This window comes from Centruroides vittatus, unplaced genomic scaffold (assembly GCF_030686945.1).
Source record: "Centruroides vittatus isolate TY-2023 unplaced genomic scaffold, ASM3068694v2 contig_817, whole genome shotgun sequence".
NCBI lineage: Eukaryota > Metazoa > Arthropoda > Arachnida > Scorpiones > Buthidae > Centruroides > Centruroides vittatus.
This window is the reverse complement of record NW_027122532.1, coordinates 817,225-839,182: the sequence shown is the minus strand read 5'-3', so window position 1 is coordinate 839,182 and position 21,958 is coordinate 817,225. Positions and strand designations below refer to the sequence as shown.

Sequence of the window (21,958 nt, the reverse complement as noted above, 5' to 3'; positions counted from 1 at the left end):
CGGCAGAATGGCCATGTGTCACGTTTCCATATACAAATAAAACCACCAGAACCCTTCCACTTCTATAAAACAATAATGAGGCCTCACGTTACGAGGGGCTCGTAACGTAAGGCCTTATGCTTTAATCCTGACCTGCAATTTATCGTGTTTTAACGTATATTCAGTGTTTTGTACTTAATAATAGATTTTTGAGTAACGTCAATGCACAAATAATGAGTGGCCGATAGAGCCAGCCACTCATTGTGGATCTGGCTGAACTCCTAATGGGCTTGCTAAGAAAGGTCCTCTTGTGACCACAGGACGGAAAGAGTTAAAAAAAGACCAATAGATGACATCAGTGTCAAATCTGAGACTAATCTCCATCTCCCGAGTGCAGATTTTAAACGCATGCTCAATAGGAAAACTGGTACAGCGAACATATTCGGAACCAATGCGGCTAGCCTCATCTGTAAATGAAAATCTGTATTTTCGTACATCTGGATATTTATTGTATATTTTAGAAGAGTCAAAATACCCTCTTAATCTTCAAAATGCTTTATTTTACTGCTTTATTGGAGAATATTAAAAGATAAAGTATCCACAGATCCCAAGTACTTCTTCCTTTGCGTTTCGATTCATCATTAGAGGAATCTCAGATGATACATTTTTTTAACAAGACAGAATCCAGAAGGTCTTTCTAAGGGCAACTGGCCCCTATTCAGGCGTTACAGACGTGGAAAAAAACCCGGAAAACTCCACGTGGCCAGCCAGTCTTGGCGAGGCGCGAAATCAAGACCGAACTCTCAATGTTCAGGGAATGGAACCGCTTGGCCACTGGTAGGCCGGGGAAGGATACAGATAACTCTATAGGGATTTTCTGCCCACTCTACTCCGAAAAATTAAATATTTTATATTATCATTTTTAACAATCACTAGACACTTTTCATTTTTATAAAATAAGATTTTTAATCGAAGCTCTTTCAATAATTTATCAGAATTTATGTATACAAAATACTATAATTTATAAATTAAAATTGTTGGAAGTGTTATATATATATATGGCAAGACTATTCGTTATTTTGTATTGTTACCACACTAATCCAGACTGTTGCAAAACTGTTTTAACTAAGAACAAAACAAAAACATATAAAAATACAAATCACAATATTTAACAATCTTTATCTCAAATTATTATCACAAATAAATAATAATAATAACAATATTTGTTATCTCTTTATAGCCTATACATAACTTAGATACCTATTTACAATAAAGATCCCGGATATACACGAAGGTATACACAGTAAATCCGGATTATGAACGACAATAAAACATTAATTAATGTTGAAAGAATGAATACAAAGCATATGTTACACCGACACATCCGTATCAAGAAGTATAAACATTTTTCCAATCTGGAAAAGAAATTAATTTCGTTCGAGGAGTGAAACCATTCAGGAAAAAGAGTCTTATGCAATTCTTTTTTTGAATCTTTCACGAAATAAAAATATTTTACAATTGTTCTTTTCGTATTTCATTCTGTGTTTTATAAAATATTCGGTATAGTTCGAAATTCTACTTGTATATGGAAGATATCACTTGGCTTGTTAAATGCTTTTGAGCACATTCAACTGTGTTATATTGATGTACTGTGATGGCTGACATTACCATTTCGAATCGAGACTGTCGTCGGTTAGATGAGGATACCTCCTGAATAATTGTTCATTGATGGGATACAACGTCTTGCAATTCCCTGGAGTTTCTGTTATGCCCCTAAAATTTAAATACAAAGATATACAGTATATACATTCAGATATCCCGTACGTACATGTAAAAGTCTGTAACTGAGGTAAGTGCTCTTAATTCCATTATCTTCGATTTAACTTCAATTCAATTACATTAAAGTTAGACATTTAACAACATAAAATTACAGTCAAACCTCTGAACAACGGCAACTGACAGAACATTAAAAAATGGCAATTGCTTGTTTCGAAACGTTCCTGAAAAAAATAGCCGCCGTTTAAAGATGGCCGCTTTGAGGTTCGACTGCATTAAAATATCTCATTTTAATGCGGTCGAACATATATATCATATCTTAAACATTGGACTACTCCCCAATTATCAGGGCAAAATTTACACATTAGTTAAGAAAACTTTAGCTTAAGGCCTCACCCTGCGAGGGTACAATTAAGGGTACAACATTTTGGGAGGATCTCATAAATTATAGATTAGTGGCACGAGTCTAAATCCGGCAATGCCAATTTCCTGCTACTTTTGTCAAATAAAACTTACCCTGTTCGTCGATGAGTATCTCTTGGAAAGTATGCTCTAAGATGCTTTATATTTTTTGCTAAATCTCGTTTTTGAATAGAGTAAGGTTCCGGAAACTGTGTTGGAACATGACGCGTTACGACTGCACTTTTCCGATTGCTGATGGCCATTCGATGAATGGGATCCCGTGTTTGAGAATTTCGTTTTCTCTTCACGTATAGAAATGCAAAAACGCTGAACACGTGTTCGATTATCTCAACAACAGTTATAGCCGATACTCCAATGTACAAACCCAAGCATCCTCCCAAATCAGCAAACAGTTGAGGAAGCTGTAAGAAAAAAGATGGTTCTAGTTATTTGTAGTTACATATTATAATGTATAATGTAAAATATGATTACCGTATATCCTGGAATATCTTTAACGGATAGATAATTCATTTCTTGAATATATACGTGAACTCTCAAGAAATTTTTCCTGAAAATAAAATTCAAGTAGTTCTGTAATGTATAATATAAAATTCTCAAGTGTAACTCATGTCGGAAAACTTTTATAATGACGTATTAATTTTTGAATTTTTGACACGATTGCAAGTATTCATGTGACAGTACATAAATGAGTCGCGCTTCCAGAATAGTCATGGTTCGTGCGTACAGAGTACTCAACTCTTCTAACTCTTGGATGGCTTCCTTTATAAGACACAGAGAACAGTGGCGCGTTATAGATTCGAGGGCCCTCAGGCAAATTTGAATAAGGGGGCCCCATGTACAGTATTGACTTCAAACATTTTTGTTTGGAGAATTTTGAGGATCCTCCGGTATCCTCGTTCGTGTTTTAAAGTGACCTCTGCGCTGTGCCAGTGCATACTGCGCCTGCACTACACAGGCAATCTGGAGTCTCTAGTATGGCCCAAATTTAAATTTCGATATTTTTAGTACAGTAATGAGTTTACAAAAGTTTTGTTTAGGGCTCCCTGTTGGAGGGGGCCCCAGGCAATTGCTCTTTTTGGCCATAGGATAACGCGTCACTGATAGAGAGGTGTCAATATAGACTGATGTTGCTTTTGTATCAGTACAAAATGGAGACTATGTGTATGCTGTACTGCTCGACCTTATCATCGCTATGTAAAGCATATCTGTACCCTACTCAAGCCTTTCTGTAACTCTTACTACTGTATTAGATAACAAGGCTAGAAATAAAATAGATGTTTTCCAATTCCATCTTCACTTCCTTCTATGATTTTTGTTCTTATTTTGATATTGCATTGCATAATGTAATATTATATAGGGTAGGGGGTTAATGGGTTAAGGCAAAGCAACACATGAACGACTTGCCAAGGAGAGTTCCTTCCGGAAAAATTTTCTATGGAAAAATGACCTGTATTTAGGTGTTAGACACGTGAAGAAATCCGGAAATCATGTGGACAGCCCGTTGGTGAGGTGTGACCAACTACCAGTGTTCAATGGTTTTATCCACTCTCCATAATATGACATTAGGCGCCTTATATTTTGTAATATAAAAGTAGTCGTATTAAGTGGCAAACCGTAGTAGATTTAAGTGGTATATTTACTCGTACAATTAAATTGAAAGTAAATCTAATTTTAAGCCCAATAATCAATGAAATTGTAAGATAACTTTATCGATTTTCGTAAAAATCGATGAACTTATTTCTGATTAATGTGTACCCCCTTTGTTACGTAACTAAACTAAATCAGATCGACTAAATCTATGTCAAAGAAATACTTACCATTCGTATCAATAGCTCACCTGAAATATTTTCTGTTAATTTGTATTTCTTCTTTGGTATCGGTAGTGTTATTGGAGTTGGAAGAAGATAAAGACTGTCCTAATCTCTTATTGAGATTGGGCCAACGTTTTAAAGCGTATTGTTGCTGTTGAACGTTTGGCCATTCCGACTGAGACACCGTTAGATCGTATCGAATGTCACTGAAAAATAAGAAAATACTTTTTATCTTAATTAAATTAAATGGTATAATAAGTTTTATTAATAAGATTTAAGTAAATAATAAATATTTGGACAAAATATCTAGAGTATGTTCGGAAGAAGTGTTCCATGTTTGTAATTTGTATTGAAGAAATGTCTGTATTCAAGCCTTAGCACAGGGATATTAGCCAAAGTTATCACAGGGATAAACACCTCTTCATATTTACGGGAGCAGCCTCAAAAATGTATGTGGGCTGTCTTGATCTGTGAAGGACCTTATCTACTTTTGAATAATTGCCAATATTTAAGCATTTATTTGGAAGAGATGTTCCATATTTATTACTAAGCGACAAATGATATTTCAGTATTTTCCAGAGAAATGTCAATAATTGAATATTTGTTCTGCAGGTATTCCAAGTAAGGTGGCAGCCTATTGCTCTGCAGGACCGGGCTCGATCATGACGAATCGAAAAACCCCAGCAGGACTTTCTCGAAGGCGATCCGTCTGGATGTCACATCCCTCATCACTCAGCCACTGCATTATGGACCTGGCCGAACCCAGATGCGTATGGTAAAAAGGCCCTATTGATGATGACAGGGCTGAAATTAATATATATATTTAAATAACAATTTAGAAAACCATACAATTTGCATAAAAGAATATAGTACAGGGTGCAAAAGATATAACCAATGTTTGAATTTCTAATAAAATATTTTTTATGGCTTTATTCTTGATATTTTAGATATCTACTGCTAACTGTAAGAGGTAAAAGAAAAATTTGACATCACAAACGTCATGGTTACCGAAGCCCGATACCCCACTAAGAACGTGAAGCACAAGAGCTCCGAATCTTCGGGTGCCCGAAAATTGAAAATAATAATAATAATAATAATGAAGCAATTTTATCATTGCAATTGTAAATTAAAATTTATATATATTTGGATATTAGTCTAAGGGCCCCAATCTTCTATGCCTTGGCTCCGGAAGGTCTTAAGCCGCCACTGATAGTTACAGAGCCTGGCAGTGGACTTCAATGACATCTAATCACTTGTTTAAAGTGACCGATAAGAGGCAAACATGGACAATGATGGTGGCCAAGATCCATCTAGGAAGGCACAAGAAGAAGAAAGAAAAGAATTATGCAAGTTTGCAACTTATTTAAAAAAATATTGTAAAAGTAAGCATTATGCATCCACCAAGAATTTATATAAAATGTGCAAAATTATTCATTTTTCTTCAATTAATTTCGAGATGTTTTATAGAACTAAGTCAGGAAACTGTTAAAGGCTTGAACTATATATATTGGAGCAATAAAAACGGTTAATTCAAGGGAAAATCGCAATAAAATTGTTTACTAACGGCTTTCGTAGCATGCGCAATGTACAGGTCAGTTAACCGGTCATTCCCTTATCGCCGTTAGTACAATGATCCCATTCAATTCTTTGTTTGTTCACTAAATGGACAAGTCGTATAAGTCCCGTCAATCATTTCATTCGTCTAAATAGTATCTCAGACTGGAGAGAAAAGTCGAAAAAAGCTAAAAGTTCTTACTTACGTACAAGCTGGTTTGCACAGTTTCTGGCATTCGTGAGTACTGGAAGCTCGAGTGAAAGATCGATAAAATCCACTTCTACATCGAGCTATGGCAAAAAACAATATGAAAAGATAGTTCATAAATAAATTAATAAGATTAATTTTGTAATTTCAATAAATAAAGAGCTATCAAACTTGCTAAAAACATTAGTTTCTTCATAAATTCCGATTTTGTGTTTACGGGTCTTAGAAAAACTGAACTCGAACCTTTTCTTTAAAAGGTTTAGGTAAAAGGATTTTGTGAAATTAACGCTTAATTTCTTTAGCTGATTTCGAGCCCTCTAAACCTAAAGAAGACGGGTCATTTCCCCGTTTTGCCTAAGCGTAAAAATGATTACTAAGAATGTTCGTCCCTCTATAAATACAGTAAATGCATGTTTGCTACAGACAAAAACGTCTAGCGGGATCATTTAACCTAGAATCTGAATAAAAAATTTACACTTTCACATAAAAATTTGCGAATTTGTTTATTTAGCTTTATTTACTTTGTTTGTATTTATGGCATTCAAGTTCGTAGGCGTCACTTAAGAGCTTACGAGAGAACGATATGTATCTATGTGTGTGTGTGTAACACTACAGATACAGCCACACAAAGAACAAAAACAAAGTTTTAATATCAAAAATTTATCGCGTGATGGCATCATATTTTTTCATAAAGTTGATACGACGTGGAAAGAAAAAAAACAAATCTGTCGCGACGTTCTATAATGCGTCGGGAGCGCCATTCTAAACCTTAAGTAACAGCGAATTTATCAAGTTGTCCATCTTCAATATCACATTTTCTCTGTTTTATTATTATTTATCACTCTATATTTAAGCACCATTAGTTTTAAAAACACCAACTAAACGAAACGAATGGATTAAAAATGGCGCACTTTTGTAACTGTTATGAAGATAACGAAAGCGGATTTTGTGAAAATAAAATTACGAGATAAATTTTAAGACAAATCTGATTTAATTATATCCCAAAATAACAGAACGCGATTCGGGTTTATTACTTTTTTTTTCCTTCGTCGATTGCCGAAGTTCGTTATCTAGTTACTTAGAAAGTTGTTAATTGTGCGTAACGGAACGCTGTTCCTTTATTTGTCTTGTTTTTTTACAGAATCGCAAAAATCGATAGTTGTTCTTCGTGATGACCTACATAACCACACGCTATTTGGTGATTGACGCCATACTTAATAAATAAAAAAAACCAAAGAGGCGATAATGACGAATATTTTTTCTATTTCGTTACGTAAAAAAATTTTTAAACTAATTTTTTAATGACGTTTCATAATCTCGTACGCTTAAATTCTTTTAAAATAGAAACAGATATTTTAATTTCTAAATAAATTAAAATATATTTTAAAAAAATAAATATTTTATTTACGTTAATTAATCGAATCGAGAATGAAATAAATTTTTAATAAATTTAAATGTTTATAATCTCGTTAACTTGTTTGAACTTGTTCAAAATGGCGGATAATTTTTTGTAAGTGAAATTAAAAATGATTCATTTTAAAAATAAAAAAATCAAATTTAATAATTTCTTTAATTATTATTTAATATTAAATATAATAATTAAATTTTGTATCGGTTGTTTAAATATATTATAGCCTTAATTAATTAATATCGAATGTATTTCGCGTGGTCGATCCGTTTGTCTGTTTACATAAATTTCCAATAATCTGAGTAATTTTTAATTAAGTTTGTTTACAGATAAATTCTACGTGAGAGCCACGAGAAGCTTGAATTAATTATCCTGAAACCGAATATGCTGGTTTATTTCGAATATGAAAGATAATTTCTAATGAAGTAAGTACTATGCATATTTTTATCTTATATTAATATAATTATTATAAGTATTAAATATATATACCGGCCTAAAAGGAAAGGCCAAACATATACACAGAGGGGTCCCAAATTTAATATGAAAGTGATAGAAATTGACTTTACTTCTGATAAAATTTTGTTTTTATTTGTTTTATTTATATATTTTTAAAGCTTTTGGAAACAGATGGGCTAGCCTTGCCACATGATAAATTATGAATGATGGACAAATTGTTCTGTTAAGAGTAGTGTTGCCTGAATAGAAGGACACTTAAAAATGATTAAGCCCACCATTAACCAAGTAGATTTTTACCACTGAGTGGGTTCGGGTCACGTGGTGTTTTTCAAATTTTCTCCCCGTTTATAACACCTAAATAGGGTCCAGTCCCTAGAGGCATCCCCCTCAGCATTCTGTTTATATTTTTTAAGTTTTGATTTTAAAATTTTAGTTTTCATGTTGAATATAAATACATTTTCGAATTTTAGTTTAATTTAGAACATAAAATATTTAATGGTAAACCATAAATTTCTATGGGGAAGGACTTGGATTGTTATATAAGGCACTTGGATTGTTATATATTCGTAATGATAGTGCCTGTGCACTATCATTACGAAATACGGAGATTGAAAAACGAAAATAAAGGACTAGTTCTGGTTTCAATAAAGGACAAGGACAGTTTAGCTGAAATAAAGGAAAAAAAAAAAAAACAAAAAAATAAAAAAAAGAAAAAAAAAAAAATAAATAAAAAAAAAAAAAAAAATAGAAAAATAAAAATAATGAAAAAAAAATAACAAAAAGAAATAAAAAACAAAAAAAAACAACAAAGAAAAAAAAAAAAAATAAAGAATATATAAAAATAAGAAAAAAAAAGAAAATATAAAAAAATAAGAAAAGATTTAAAAAAAAATAAAAAAAAAATAAAATAAAATGCAAAAAAGAAAAAAACAAAAAAAATATATAAAAAAAAAAGAAAAAAAATAAAAATAAAAAAAAAAAAAAAAAAAAAAAAAAAAAAAAGGAAAAAAAAAAAAGAAAAATAAAAAAAACAAAACAAGGAAAAAAAAAAAAAAAAAAAAAAAAAAAAAAAAAAACAAAAAAAAAAAAATAAAAATAAACATAAAATAAAAATAGAAAAAATAAATAAAAAAGAAAAAAAAAATTAAAATTTAAAAAAGAAAAAAAAAAAAAAAACACACAGTCACAGTATTAATATATTTTAAATTAATAAATAATTTCAAAAAAAAAAAAAAAAAAAAAAAAAAAAAAAGAAAAAATAAAAAAGAAAAAAACAAAAAAAAATAAAAGAAAAAAAAAAAATAAAAAAAAAAAAAAAAAAAAAAAACATAAAAAAAAAAAAAAAAAAAAAATAAAAAAAAAATAAAAAAAAAAAAAAAAAAAAAACAATAACAAATTAAAAAAAAAAAAAATACAAAAAAAAAGGGAAAAAGAAAAAACGAAAATAAAGGACTAGTTCTGGTTTCAATAAAGGACAAGGACAGTTTAGCTGAAATAAAGGACGTCATTACGGGTGTGTTTGAATAGAGGGGGGAGGGGGGTCATTTTTTAATGTTGAAATGGAGGACATGTCCTCTGTAAATTTACAAAAGGAAGACACATCATTTTGGAGGACATGCTCTGCTTTTGGATATCATATAGTTACGATAGGTAATGCATACATTTATGATCGATTCGAACTCCATTTCATCTCACATCTCTCTAAGATCCCACTGTTAAGTTCATACTTATATAGGGGATGCAAAGGTAGGTAGACAGTTTTAATTATGGAAAAACGTAGAAAAAACATTAATTCTTATGCGTAAATCCCAAAAGGTAATTAAAGATTTGAAAAGAGGGGCCTAAGAGGGCCTAAATTCCCTCTTAACCAAAAATTGTATTGTAAATACATAAATAAAACCTGTGATAATTGCTTAATGTGATCACATAAAGATAAATAAACCAAACTTTATATGTTACAAGTCTTACTAGATTTATCTACAAAGGTAGTTTTGTGTACACACCTATTTCTGCCGTCTTCGTTTCGATGACACGTCACTGTGTGTTTTTATGTGTGTCTTATGTATTGTAGTTTATAATTATTTTAAATATTTTTAACATTACTCTTAAACCAATAATATGTTTTTTTACTTAAGAATTTTAAAAATTTCCGTTATTTTTAATTTTCCACTTCTGTTTTATCAGTCCAAATTACGAAAAAAGGATTAAACGTAAACAGATTATTTTCATACTTATCATAATTATTCTAAAAGTAAGTAAAAATGACATTATTTAAAGAAAATTGATATTAATTAAAACTGTTAGATAGTAATTTTATAATTAACTCATACATTAATTAATTTAATCGAAGTAATTAGTCCAATTTTCATATTTAAATTGTTATTATTGCATTATTTAATAAATAAATGATTAACGATTACATGCATCTACATACAACTTCAAAATATGTATATTTATACCTAAAATATGTTGACTAAATGAAATAATAAAGTACGGTACATTTATGCTTATGACCTAAATATAAACACATAATTATACAAGTTCTTCGATAGGCGGGAATATCTGCCATACTTCAAGCAATAAATTAAAGAGAAAATATGGATAAGTAGTTAAACAACATCTTAAAATATATTTCTTACACTATAATTTCTTAAGTTAAAAATGACAAGTAAAAATGTTTCAACTAGTGAATTATAGGCTACAAAGTAATTTGTTTAGATGATTTACTCGATGATATATAGAACCGGATTATACATAAGCTTAAACAAGCTTAGGGCCTCGCACTTTTAAATTTATTATTATTTAGTGAAGGCCTTATAACTTAGTGATGCAACAAAACTAATTCCTGTCCTGAATGATATATATTTTAAAATATTGAATGAAATAAAATAACTTAATGAAAAACGTGGTGGACGTGGTATTACTGAAAACAGGTGGCAAATTTTTTGTTGTGTTCTGTTTTTTAAAGCTGTTTCTCGACACATATCAAGGGAAAAAATAAGTTTTCGTCACGTTAATAAGTAACAACAGGAACAGTAATTTTTTTCTACAAATAAACAGTAAAATCTGAAAAAATAAATAATAAATAAATGCACTCCGTAAGCATCTTCGCCTCATAGTTGATGTAATAATATTATAGAACATGTTACAGAACAGAATATATCTTACCAGTGTGTACAGATGTATGTATATATATATGTGTGTGTGTGTACAGAGCCTATACACATTCGCATATTCTGTTATATTACTGCATATGTATACACAATCATAAATGTATCAATATTATATGTGTTTGTGCGAGATACTCACTCCTGGATTTGAACTTTAACCTCGTTTAAACGATTTTTCGAATATAAAATTTATTAATAATTGCATCATAGCAAAAATTATCTAAATTTCTTCCCTTTCTTCTATTTTTTTTTCTTTTTTTCTTTTGACGGTACACATTTACACAAATATCACCAGTACTTTCTGTTCCTTAATTTAATGTCATCATATAAACTATAAGTTAATTTCTGCTAGTCTCGTTATTTTCTAACACCCTACTTAATACTTTGTTTCTGTTTTCATTAATTTAATTTCCCGTCAGAACCTTTGACCTTCCTCTTTTCACTTTGTATTGACCTAAATCGGCCTGTGTATCGATTAAAGTCAGACGGTTATGCTTTCAGTTTATCAGAAAATATATACTGTATTTTTTTCTGCTTTATAATTTACACTTGAAATGTATTATACAGCATCTTATTTTGTCAGTTGATGTAAATCTATTTAAAACGTTTTATGCGAAACTGTTTTAAAAACAGAAGCGAACTTCTCTATTAAAAGTGTATAATTTACCGAAAAACATAAGTAGAATTCAATAGTTTGATGGAACTTCTAGAATTTTGATAGTTCTGGAAATATAACCCGAAAAAATCGATTGGAAAAATCTCTTAACATGCATTAACGTTCGAATTAGTTTACATAATCGATTCAGAATTGATCCAAATTGATTCTATACGGGGTTCAAAATGACATATTCTAAGTTATCTAACCAATAGTTTACGTCCTTAAAGCTATTGCAAATTATATTTCTAGGTCAGAGCTGCCCAACATACGGCCTGCGAGCGAAGATCCGGCCCGCATTACAACGAATCTGATTACTTTTAGGAGAAATAAAAATATTCATGAAAAACAAGACAAAATGATGCTACTTATCTAGAAGGATCAGAATGCATTTGACAAGGGAAAATGCAATGATAAATATTGAAAAATATTCACACTCACTAGAATATTTTATAAAATGAATCTGCGGCCCACTATTAATTCGATTGGGCATCATTGTTCTTACAATTACAATGATGTCACACAGCCAAATACAGCTCAATGATGTCACAGTTCTTACAGAGATAGAATACTAGCAGTCCTCTGACAAAGTCCAAGGCTATTACACTGCTCCAGAGGCCCTGAATCATTAACAAAACAATTTATTGAACATAATTCATTTCATTATATTTCTTGTGTATTCAAATTTTACTATTTAAGAAATGTAACACAATTTTTTAACGCTGTATTGTGTTTTTATTATGCTAGGACCTTAAAAAGATACATGACTCGGGCCTCTCTCCACCTCTGTGAGGCTCTCGTGTTTTATAAAATGAAAGAGAAGGGCGAAAGATTTGAAAGAACTTACTCTAAGGTATTTAAATGAATATGAACATTGCACTAAAAATATGCATATAAGAAATTCTAGTATGTCCCAGTTATTATCCATTGAAACGTTCTTAGAACTGGTTTTGAGTCATTAACCAAATTATAAAAAAGAGAAAGAAACAAAGAATTCCGAAATGATATTTGCTAACATTTTGATATAATAATCATTCTTACACTAAAGTTTCTTAATGAATAAAAATATATACAGGGGAAGCATTCAACAAGGGAGGACCTATTACAAGGGAAACCAACAAGGCTATTAGTGCAGGCCATAAAAGGCTACAATAAATAATGCAAACCTCAAAAGCAGCCTTTCAAGTACAGCCCACTCACAGGCTTCAAGGCTATTTATTCCATTTCATTTCTCGTATATTAAGAAAAACTTTTATTTTTATAAGGTTTTATTATTTAAGAAAGTTTATAGATGTTTAAGGTTGTTTTGAGTACACCAGAGTCTCTCAAAAATGTAATTGCCCCTGGCTTCTCACGACCTTTTAAAGATTATGTATACATACATACAATGCACTTTTAAATTTCCTTATTAAAAATTTGCCTATTTGATTTTTATTTTGCATCTTTTAATAATTTGAATTTACGATTCAAAAATTAAGCTTTCAAATATATTTCGGGGATAGTTTAAAAACAATAAAATTAGTTTTAAAGTGAAATAGTTTGAACTCCTTGGTTCCGTTTAGAATAGTGAGAGGAGAGAGGAGATCACGTGATCATCACCATAACTACAAAAAAGAGAAACGGAAGTGGGCGATGTACTTACTAAGTGGGCAGCGCACGTTATAATGGGGGATAGGTTTTCTTTCCTGTTTTCCCCCTTTATTTTTCTTTTTATGTAAGTTCAGTTTCTTGTTTGTTGTATTGTTAATATTCTCTAAAACACGTTAATGGGATATTAACAATAATCGATCGTTTCAGTCCGACGAAAAGCGCAAATTCTTACAATGATTTTTTAATTAAAATATTTTACAAGATTTTCATTAAAAGACCAGCAACTCACCTTGTGTTCCATTGCAAGGGTCGCAAGATCTGTTTCCTTCTAGTGCCAACTCTTCTAGACACCCGCACAGATTTAGCAGATGGGCCTCTCGACACAGTGTCTGACAGTACTAAAAATTACAGGGAAACGTACGTGAAAAAACGGAATAAATTAATTAAAACAATTCCGAAAATTTACCTCATAAGTGTACACTTGATGATGTAACAAAAATTCTTGCCCCGTCTTTTTTAAATATTTGGCAAGTAGTGTCTTTTGAAAATCATCGCTGCATCCTCTGTAAGGTTCTGGAAGTCTTTCTATCTTCCTCTAAATAAATATATAATAAATATATCACCTCTTTAGAATTTTTTTTTGTTTTTGACGGTTACTTTTGTATGTGGAACGTTCTTTACCATTCTGACGCTAACATAAGTCTTGGTTCCTGGTTGTAGAATAACTCCTCCTCTTTGCAATGTCGGGAATGTACCTTGAGGATGTACTAGAAGTCTAGCTCCGTATTCGGGTGATATCAGATCCAAATACTCCTCTCTTTCAATATTTAGCGTTAGTCTCAAACCTGTTAACGATAAAAAAAATTGATTACGTACTCACAATAAAGTTATGTGAAGGTGGCGAATTAAACCTTATTAGTGCGAACGTATTGACAATGGCATTAAGTGATTACAATAGCATATTAAAATAACAATTTCCAGTGAAACAATTGTACAATTTAAAGGACCTTCAGTACCTGGTAGGACCTCTTGCTTGGATACGTACGGAGATACGATTGGACATAAAGGCACAGTATGCCGTCCTGCAAAGATTTGCCCACGTGTTGCAACTACCACTCCAGGTATCTCACATTCTTAGAGAGCCAAAACCGGCGTCCATGGCGTATGGGATTTGTTGAAGCAACCCGGTATATATATGGACTATAGCCTCTAGAAATCTCGAGTCCTCGATGACTCATCCACCCCTGCTGACGTTCCATCTGTTCCAGAAATGCGTAGAGCATTTGGCATTTGGAGACCAGATAGACGAAGAAAGTGCGGCAATATGAGGGCGACATTGTTGATGAATCTATCTGTGTGCAGCCGAGCATTATCTTGCTGGAAAATAGCTGTTTACAGTCATACCACGAAAGTCAACAGGAAGGTACGGGAGTTTTCTGAACGTCCCGCTATTCCGTCAATGTCTTTAGTACCTCTACTAGGAATAACCTTACGAGATGACTCTCCAGACCAGCACGCCAGCAATGGAGGCAGTTGTACTACAAAACAGTAAAGAAAGAGATTGAAGCAGTCATCAGTATTCTTCCACACTCTGACATGGTGGTCGTCTATTCCTGAGTACTAATGGCAAGACGCTAAGCAGTTGCCTCTGCTGGTTGCATGTCAATCTGTCTGAACGAATCCATTGCAGCTGTTCATGCTTGTTTAACAATCAGACGATCATCTCTCCTGATCGCAGGTCTACCCCTCCATGTCGTATTCCCTCACGTGTCCATTATTCCAATACTTCCTCACATTCAGATCAGAACGCCTAGGTGGTGGGCAGTTTGGTGAAACGACCATCCTACTTCCCTCATCTCGATGATACAGCCTTTTTCAAGCTCCGTCAGCTCTACTTAAAGTCTTTGTGTTGTACAGGTATGCCTGCCATCTGAATACTCCAAACAATAGGTACAATAAAAATTCTGAACACAGCGAACAATGTCGGATGGTGACAAATAATAAAATGAGGCAAACTTTGCGAATGCCTTGCCAGTCTATATGAAAATACAGAGAAATAACGGGAATAAAAACTTATATTGTTGCTCCTTCACAAGTTACAATCCTTTATGCCTTAGCAGCCTCGTACTTTTTTGTTTCTATCATAAAATATTCAAAGTACTTTTAAGCAGGATTTATTAGGGAAAATTCCGCCTGAGGTCGTCTGCTAGCCGCCTCATTCTACCATCGATACTGATAGTAAGCCTCTGCAAGCCTTTTTATAGGATTATGGGGCATTCTGAATTACATGGCATGCAATTGGACTACCAACTGTAATCATTCACTTATCTGTTTTACAGACAACTCTATCAGGATGCATAATATTTTACCTTTCCGGTTGTTATATATAAAACGGGAATGTATAGATCAAAAAATGACCCCCCAAGACTTTTTACATTTTTGGATTCAGGACATCTTGAAATGTCGAGAATTGTTTATATTCAAACTAACAAACACAAGCATGTCTATGCATACATGCACATTCTTCACTTTAAATATATAAAATTATGTAAGATTATGTAATTTATATAGTTACGTTATAGTTATTACTATTGACGATACTGAAAACATCGATGTCTATCATCATCCAGTTCAGTTCGTAGAACCTTATGATGAGAAGGAGAACGACGAAAAAGAGAAATATTTTCAATTTTAAGCATCGGCTCAAGAGAAAATGCTTAAATTTTCAACACAACAGATGTAATTTTTTCCACATTTAGTAGTGTTTATGGCTTTTAAAGTTTTCGACTATTTTTACTTATCTAATGGTAAGTGATTTTAACTGCTATAACTGTATGTAAAAGTATATACAGTATATAAATGCATCAACTAAGTGCTGTGTTAGATAATTCCACGAAGGAAAGGTCTGTCAGGTGATGTAAAGAAAAAAAATGATACTTTTTAGATTACCGGAAACTCATACATTTACAGATCCACGTGGCACAATTATATATTTTAAATATGTAATTGTGCCACGTGGATCTAGTTGCATCGATCCATTCTCTGATGGAAGAAGAAACGATGCTGATTGTTTAATGTTTGTCTACTGCTAGTGGAAAGATGTTATATTGATAATAATATACGAAAAAATATATAATCAGAAAAAGATGATAATAAAATGTTGTAGAGCTTGAACAACAAGAAAAATAGCAGAATTACTTGTTAATATGTACCCTTTAAGTTTCATTATTAGGAAAATTACAGCAGAGTGGTCATTAAATTGAAAAAAATAGTGTTTATATTTCTAAAATGTAATGCTGAATGACGAAATTATATTTAATTTTTTTGCTATAAACATAGAAATCATTAAACTCGTCATGCGAGAGATATAAAGACGTTGATCTTCCTCTTGTTTTATCAAAATTAAGACATATACACAGAAATAAAATAAATATTTCATGAATAATTTCTGTGCATAACTTATTATCGTATCTTACAACAGTGGCTCTTAACCTGAGGTGCACGCACCCAGAACCGATTCCATATTTTGATGGGTCGAGTGGAAAATGAGAGCCTTTTCGAGACTCATATTAAGCCTGGTGTTTTTTCTGTTGTAAATTCCTAACCGAGATCTAAATGTTTGTATATTGCTGAACAGATGTATATGAATGTTTATATTTAATAGCTTAAACTGTATCTAAAGTCAGGCTAAAACATACACGAGAAACGAGATGATCTGGCTCAGTGTATCTCAAACTTTTCGGACTGGTGTCCCCTTTTAGTGCATATATACATTGTTCTTATAAGTTCTTATGGGAGACAAGGGAAACAAAAATTTTTCCTTGTCTTCCAATATCCCCTTGTGTCTTTTACCACCCTCAGGGGCGATAACTTTGGGAATCATTGATCTAGCCCTTAACTCATTTTAAAAGTTCAAGGAGTGTGGGCAGAAGAAAAGATTAAGAAACATTCTCATCCTATAATTATAGAATGCTTAACATAATTATTTTTAAAAAGATCATTTTTATTTATTTAATAAAGTTTATTTTCTTACTTTTTGTTTCAAGTTTTGCATCTTAATATTAACGTAAAATTACTGAATATTTCCTCAAAAATCCTAATTATAACTTTCTTCATGAAGTGAAATTTGTTTTAAATAAATTCTATATGCTGTATTTATATTCTGTGTAGTATTAGTAATGTTTGTTTCCAGATCCAGTTAGAAGAGGTCAATGGAGCCATTTGAATCCGGACACAGAGGGGACCCAAGATCAATTCTTTATGTAAAAAAAAAAGGACACGAAGCTGATATAAATCGAAGTTTATTTTGGTAAATGGTGAAAAGTCTATTTTTATTTGTTTTATTCATGTACTTTTATGACTTAGCGAAGGTTGAACTACTGTTTGTTACTGGCTAGGGACCCATGTCACCTCTCCCAGGCGCTCTTTATTTCTATTGGCAGCAATGATTCATACCGACATTGTTTGATTGGCTAATTCCTACGTGTAGGATTTACAGAACAAAGAAAATATTTTAAGTAATAACATTCCTTGAACAGTTTTGATCAGTTAAAAGCAATTTTAAACTAGGATGCCCTCTGTAGAATTTTTCATTTTTTGTTAAACAAGTTCATCTAGAAGTAATTTATCTGAATTCAGACTAAATTAATTTATCTTGAATCTAGTATTAAATTTATCTAGAATTAATTAATCTAGAATCTGAAAATTATTTATCTGGAATATATTATTAATTTATATAGAATCTGGAATTAATTTATCTGGAATTTAAATTCAATTTATCATAATGTAGATTTTTGAATTTATCTAGAATCTCGAAATACTTTAGATAGAATTTATAATTAATTTAATTAGTTAATCTAGAAGCAATTTATAGAATTTTGTATAGTGATAAATTGAGAATTTACTAAGATTAGATGACATCTAATAAGATATTTTTTTTAACCGTTCCGGTTAAAAAAATAATAAAAATTTTGATTTTTTTCACAAAAATATTACAAGAAAAGCTTTAAACTATAATATTTAATGGATACTGCAGTAATTTTATTGCTACTAAACTTAATTTCTTCCTGATTCTTCAAGTAAAATGAGATAAAACAATCCCTAAGATGCCATACATCAATGTTAATCCTTTGGTTTTTTTTTATGTCAGTTGTCTTATGTAACAACGACTTAAGCCCTAACTAGAACGAAACAAGTATTTTTTTCTTATATTCGAAATATTGATTTATTACATACGGAATTAATTTATGGTCTATAATATATGGTCTATAATAACTATAAAATATTAGTAAATTTTTCTTCTATAATTAAAAAACTATTTGGATTAGAGAAAGTACAAGAATGTCTAAAAATTCCTTAATTTTGTGCAATTATATTTAACATCACATAAAATTCATTATCATTAATTTAATTAGAATGATTCATTATCAATAACTTGAAGATTCCAGATAAATTCAAAATTCCAAATGAATTAGATCTAGATTACAGATAAATTAATTCTAGATTCTGAATCCTACAGCTATTTAATATATAATAGAGAATCACATGATTTTATATTAATTTATTATAGAACATTAATTTATCTATTTACTCAAACGATTTCATTCTTTTATCCAAACATAATTATTTTTCAGATAGTTGTAACATAACTTATGAAAGGTTAAAGTAAAAAAGAAAATCTCTAGTTTCTAGAGTTATTTAATAAAAACGAATCTCCATAATATCGATAAGTACTTTTTTAATGTGTATATATATATATATAGAACATTAATTTATCTATTTATTCCTAATTGATTCTATTCTTCATCCATTCAAACGGAATTATTTTCTGAAAATATCTCGTGCTTTTCAGTAAGAAAAATCTATAATTTTTACTTAATTTTAATCGATTTATAGTTAAAAATTGAAAATAAATAATACTCAAACAGTTACGATGGATGTAAGCTTAAAATAATTCTATAAAGAACGGCAAAAGTAGAATAATCACGTTATATCGATCGCCTTTATATAGGCTAAATGGTTGTTTAACATCGAGCATTACTCAGTGTTTGTTAACGTGTCCGACTTTATTGACCCTCGATGCAAGGTTAAGCTCATTTCTTTTTATCTTTACAATGGTTTCGACGTCATTCACTCACCCGTTACTCTTCTTTTAACATATAATCACATTGATTTGCCTTCATTGTACTCAGCATCTTTGCAACCAATTATGCATGAAATTACCATTACATAAGCGATAAAAAAAATACGTACGTAGGGTAAAAAGGGAATATAATTTATATTTTATAACTTTAAATGTCTAGATATGTCATTGTCCTCTCTTCATTATCTTCCATTCGTGTCAATCAGTTCAATTTATGAAAAATTCTTTCCGTTTGATACGGAGGAAGCCATATAATTCTTTATATATAAGAAAAATAAGAAAGTATCTGGTGTCATCTTTCAAAATTTGATATGAGATATGTTTCTCTCACCTTTATTTTCTTTTATGTGTGAAAGCTGAAATGAAACGAGCGTGGCCAAATATAGAAATAAATCTAGTTTCTCGAGACTCTTAAGGGAGTAAACTTTATAAAGTTGGTCATTGGATTAAAGGAAAATGCGTTCTTTACGCGTTGACAATTTTCTTGCTTTATTGGAGTTAAAATAAACTAACAATATAATTGGGAATGGTTTTAATGGTTGCTCGTTGTGACTCTCACTCACAATCATATTTACGTGTTTTACACTTTAGATTATTAAATTTTTCGAATTATTTTGGTGTGAAATTTAAGAAAAATGATTTTTATTTTTATAAATTTATTGTTGAACGTTGCAATTGTTTATATATTAAGCGAACGCGCCGCAACGATTATGGATTAAATTGTTATATTTTTAAAAATCATGCAGAAATTCATTGTAAGAACAGCTGCGACAAACCTGGCATTGAACCCTCTTTGTTGTACACAGCCGTTTTTAAAATGTTCTAGCACTTTAAAAACCTTAGGCTATAGGTTTCTCTTCTAGTTATCTTCCGCACAAACGGAACGTATTAATTGCATTACATGCGTTAAATCACGTAAAATCTCAGTCGAATTTGAAGTAAAGGGTGGTCCAAAAGTCAGTTAACCGAGATATATGTAAGAATTACGAGTGATGACATGCAACTATTCTTGAAATAATCTCCGACTTATTCTCCGTTAGCTAACTTTTGGATCACCTTTTTACAATTTATGTTACACGTTCTTTGGAGAAATGGGGGATTGAAATTGCATGTTAGATGAACAACTTAATAATAAAATTTTAATAAGCGTAAAATTTAAGAATAAGTCATTTTTAAAGGATTGGCTTAGTTCTTAAATTAATACTTTTACTTTGTTTGGATTATTTGGATTATAATTTTCTTCTTAATATAGTAAAAATACCTTAAAAAAGAAATATATATATAAATTCAATTGTAAAGTAAAAATGTGTTCAAGCAGTAATTTTTGCACCCACTTGCACTTTGATAGGTCTTTAAGATTTACTTGGATCCTTTCACAGGGACATTTGGTCCAGTCCTCATTTTAAGGCGACCTCAAAAAATATTTATTATTGATTCCGTTGTATTTTTTTATGTATGAAGAAAAACATCCTTTGTGTTTCTTATGCCAGATTGGTTATTTAAACAATACATAATAGTTTTTAAACACAGCAGTGAAGGCCTTAAAAAAGTAAGTGAACAGAGCATCTCCCAATACCCGAAAGGTCAAGAATATATTATATAATGTAAAAAAGCTTTTTGTATTTTTTTAATTTCGAGAATATTCTCGAACTCGACGCAACGTCGTAATTCAGATCGTTTCTAAAAATAATTATTTTAGAATGGCGAAAGAACACGAAAATATACGTATTCTTACGCGTATAAATATAATAGTATCAAATATAATTACATATAATTAATTGTCTTTTATATATAAGGCGTGACAGACAGACTGTAGAAAGTTTTATATATAAACTAATGAGAACTTTTAATTCAGAGCCGGTTAAATTTAATTTATATTATAATTACTCACCTAAAGCCGAACCAGTCTTTATGACCTTCCTGAGGGATTCTTGTCTAACAATAATTGTATGGCAAAGCCCGTAACGTGGAGAAGGATAACTGTCGACGTCAATGATAGAATAACTGAAATTTGGACAAAATTATTTACAAAATACCAGAAATAACAAATGTAAGAGAAAAAATTCAAAATGTTTACCTGGTATTAAAGCAGTTCCTAGCATTATAGGTGCATTGGACCACTAAATCCTTGGACTGGTGCCCAAATTTGCTTAGATTTTCCTTAGTGGCTATGACGCTCATCCACATATCGCTAAGATCCATGGTTCTACTGCGTTGAAGGAACTCTTCCACCGAGCGAAAACATATCCCACCCCCTCCAAAATCACCATGATCGTCGGAAGATGGTGACGTTAAGAATTCTAGCAAGTCGTCGCTTTGCGTATCTTCCGTAGATCGCGGCGTAGAAGTAGATATTTCTGCTAGATAATCCGCGAAGTAGCTCTTCTTCAAGGGATTCAAGTTGCAAACAGTGACGTATGGGAAATCTATCTGATCGGCATGTATCTCTTCGGTAGTAGTCATCCGAGGGTAAGATAAGTAAGTCAGAATTAAGTATATGCTGTGATAAGCGAAACCGGCAACAGCCACCAAGAACACGATTATCCACATGAATCTCCTGAAACGGTTTTGAGAACTGGCAATCCTGGGGATGCCATGTGCCGAAGAACGATATGCAAATGCCTGACACAGGCCGCATAGTGTATTGATGCTGTGGATATCCGGATCTTTGATGTATGGCCTCATGGCGACGAGAAAGAACAACGTTTTGTCTTGACGTCTATCGAACTTCTGCCACTCGGATGTTTCCAAAGGAGTGTTGACTTCGCGTCTCGATCCAATGAGCT

The 21,958-nt window shown here is 31.5% G+C and overlaps 1 protein-coding gene and 2 long non-coding RNA genes across 4 annotated transcripts in view; 2 read left to right on the top strand and 1 right to left on the bottom strand.

The window, feature by feature from the left end:
* Positions 1-1,048: 1,048 nt before the first annotated feature.
* LOC136982242 (acid-sensing ion channel 4-A-like) lies at positions 1,049-21,881 on the bottom strand. The gene is made up of 10 exons (XM_067278703.1): positions 21,250-21,881; positions 21,064-21,176; positions 13,712-13,875; positions 13,497-13,625; positions 13,320-13,428; positions 5,750-5,834; positions 4,016-4,195; positions 2,650-2,725; positions 2,272-2,579; positions 1,049-1,752 (listed from the first exon to the last, which is right to left on the bottom strand). Exons 1-10 carry the CDS (start codon positions 21,855-21,857, stop codon positions 1,644-1,646), a joined length of 1,881 nt encoding a protein of 626 aa, XP_067134804.1. The 5' UTR covers positions 21,858-21,881; the 3' UTR covers positions 1,049-1,643.
* LOC136982244 (uncharacterized) lies at positions 1,698-4,952 on the top strand. The gene is made up of 3 exons (XR_010881863.1): positions 1,698-1,828; positions 4,602-4,764; positions 4,937-4,952. It is a non-coding gene; the product is annotated as an uncharacterized lncRNA (long non-coding RNA).
* The window catches only part of LOC136982245 (uncharacterized), a 72,843-nt gene continuing 68,118 nt past the window's right edge, over positions 17,234-21,958 (top strand). For both annotated transcript variants that reach the window (XR_010881864.1, XR_010881865.1), the window contains exon 1: positions 17,234-17,339. This is a non-coding gene — a long non-coding RNA (uncharacterized lncRNA). The remainder of the gene's footprint in view (positions 17,340-21,958) is intronic.

Coding starts and splice junctions, on each gene's coding strand:
- LOC136982242 (XM_067278703.1), bottom strand. CDS start 21,857: ATGAGGCCATACATCAAAGATCCGGATATCCACAGCATCAATACACTA. Junction 13,626..13,711: donor CTTATGTTAGCGTCAGAATG/GTAAAGAACGTT, acceptor ATATTTATTTAG/AGGAAGATAGAAAGACTTCC. Junction 5,835..13,319: donor CCCTTGCAATGGAACACAAG/GTGAGTTGCTGG, acceptor TTTTTGCCATAG/CTCGATGTAGAAGTGGATTT.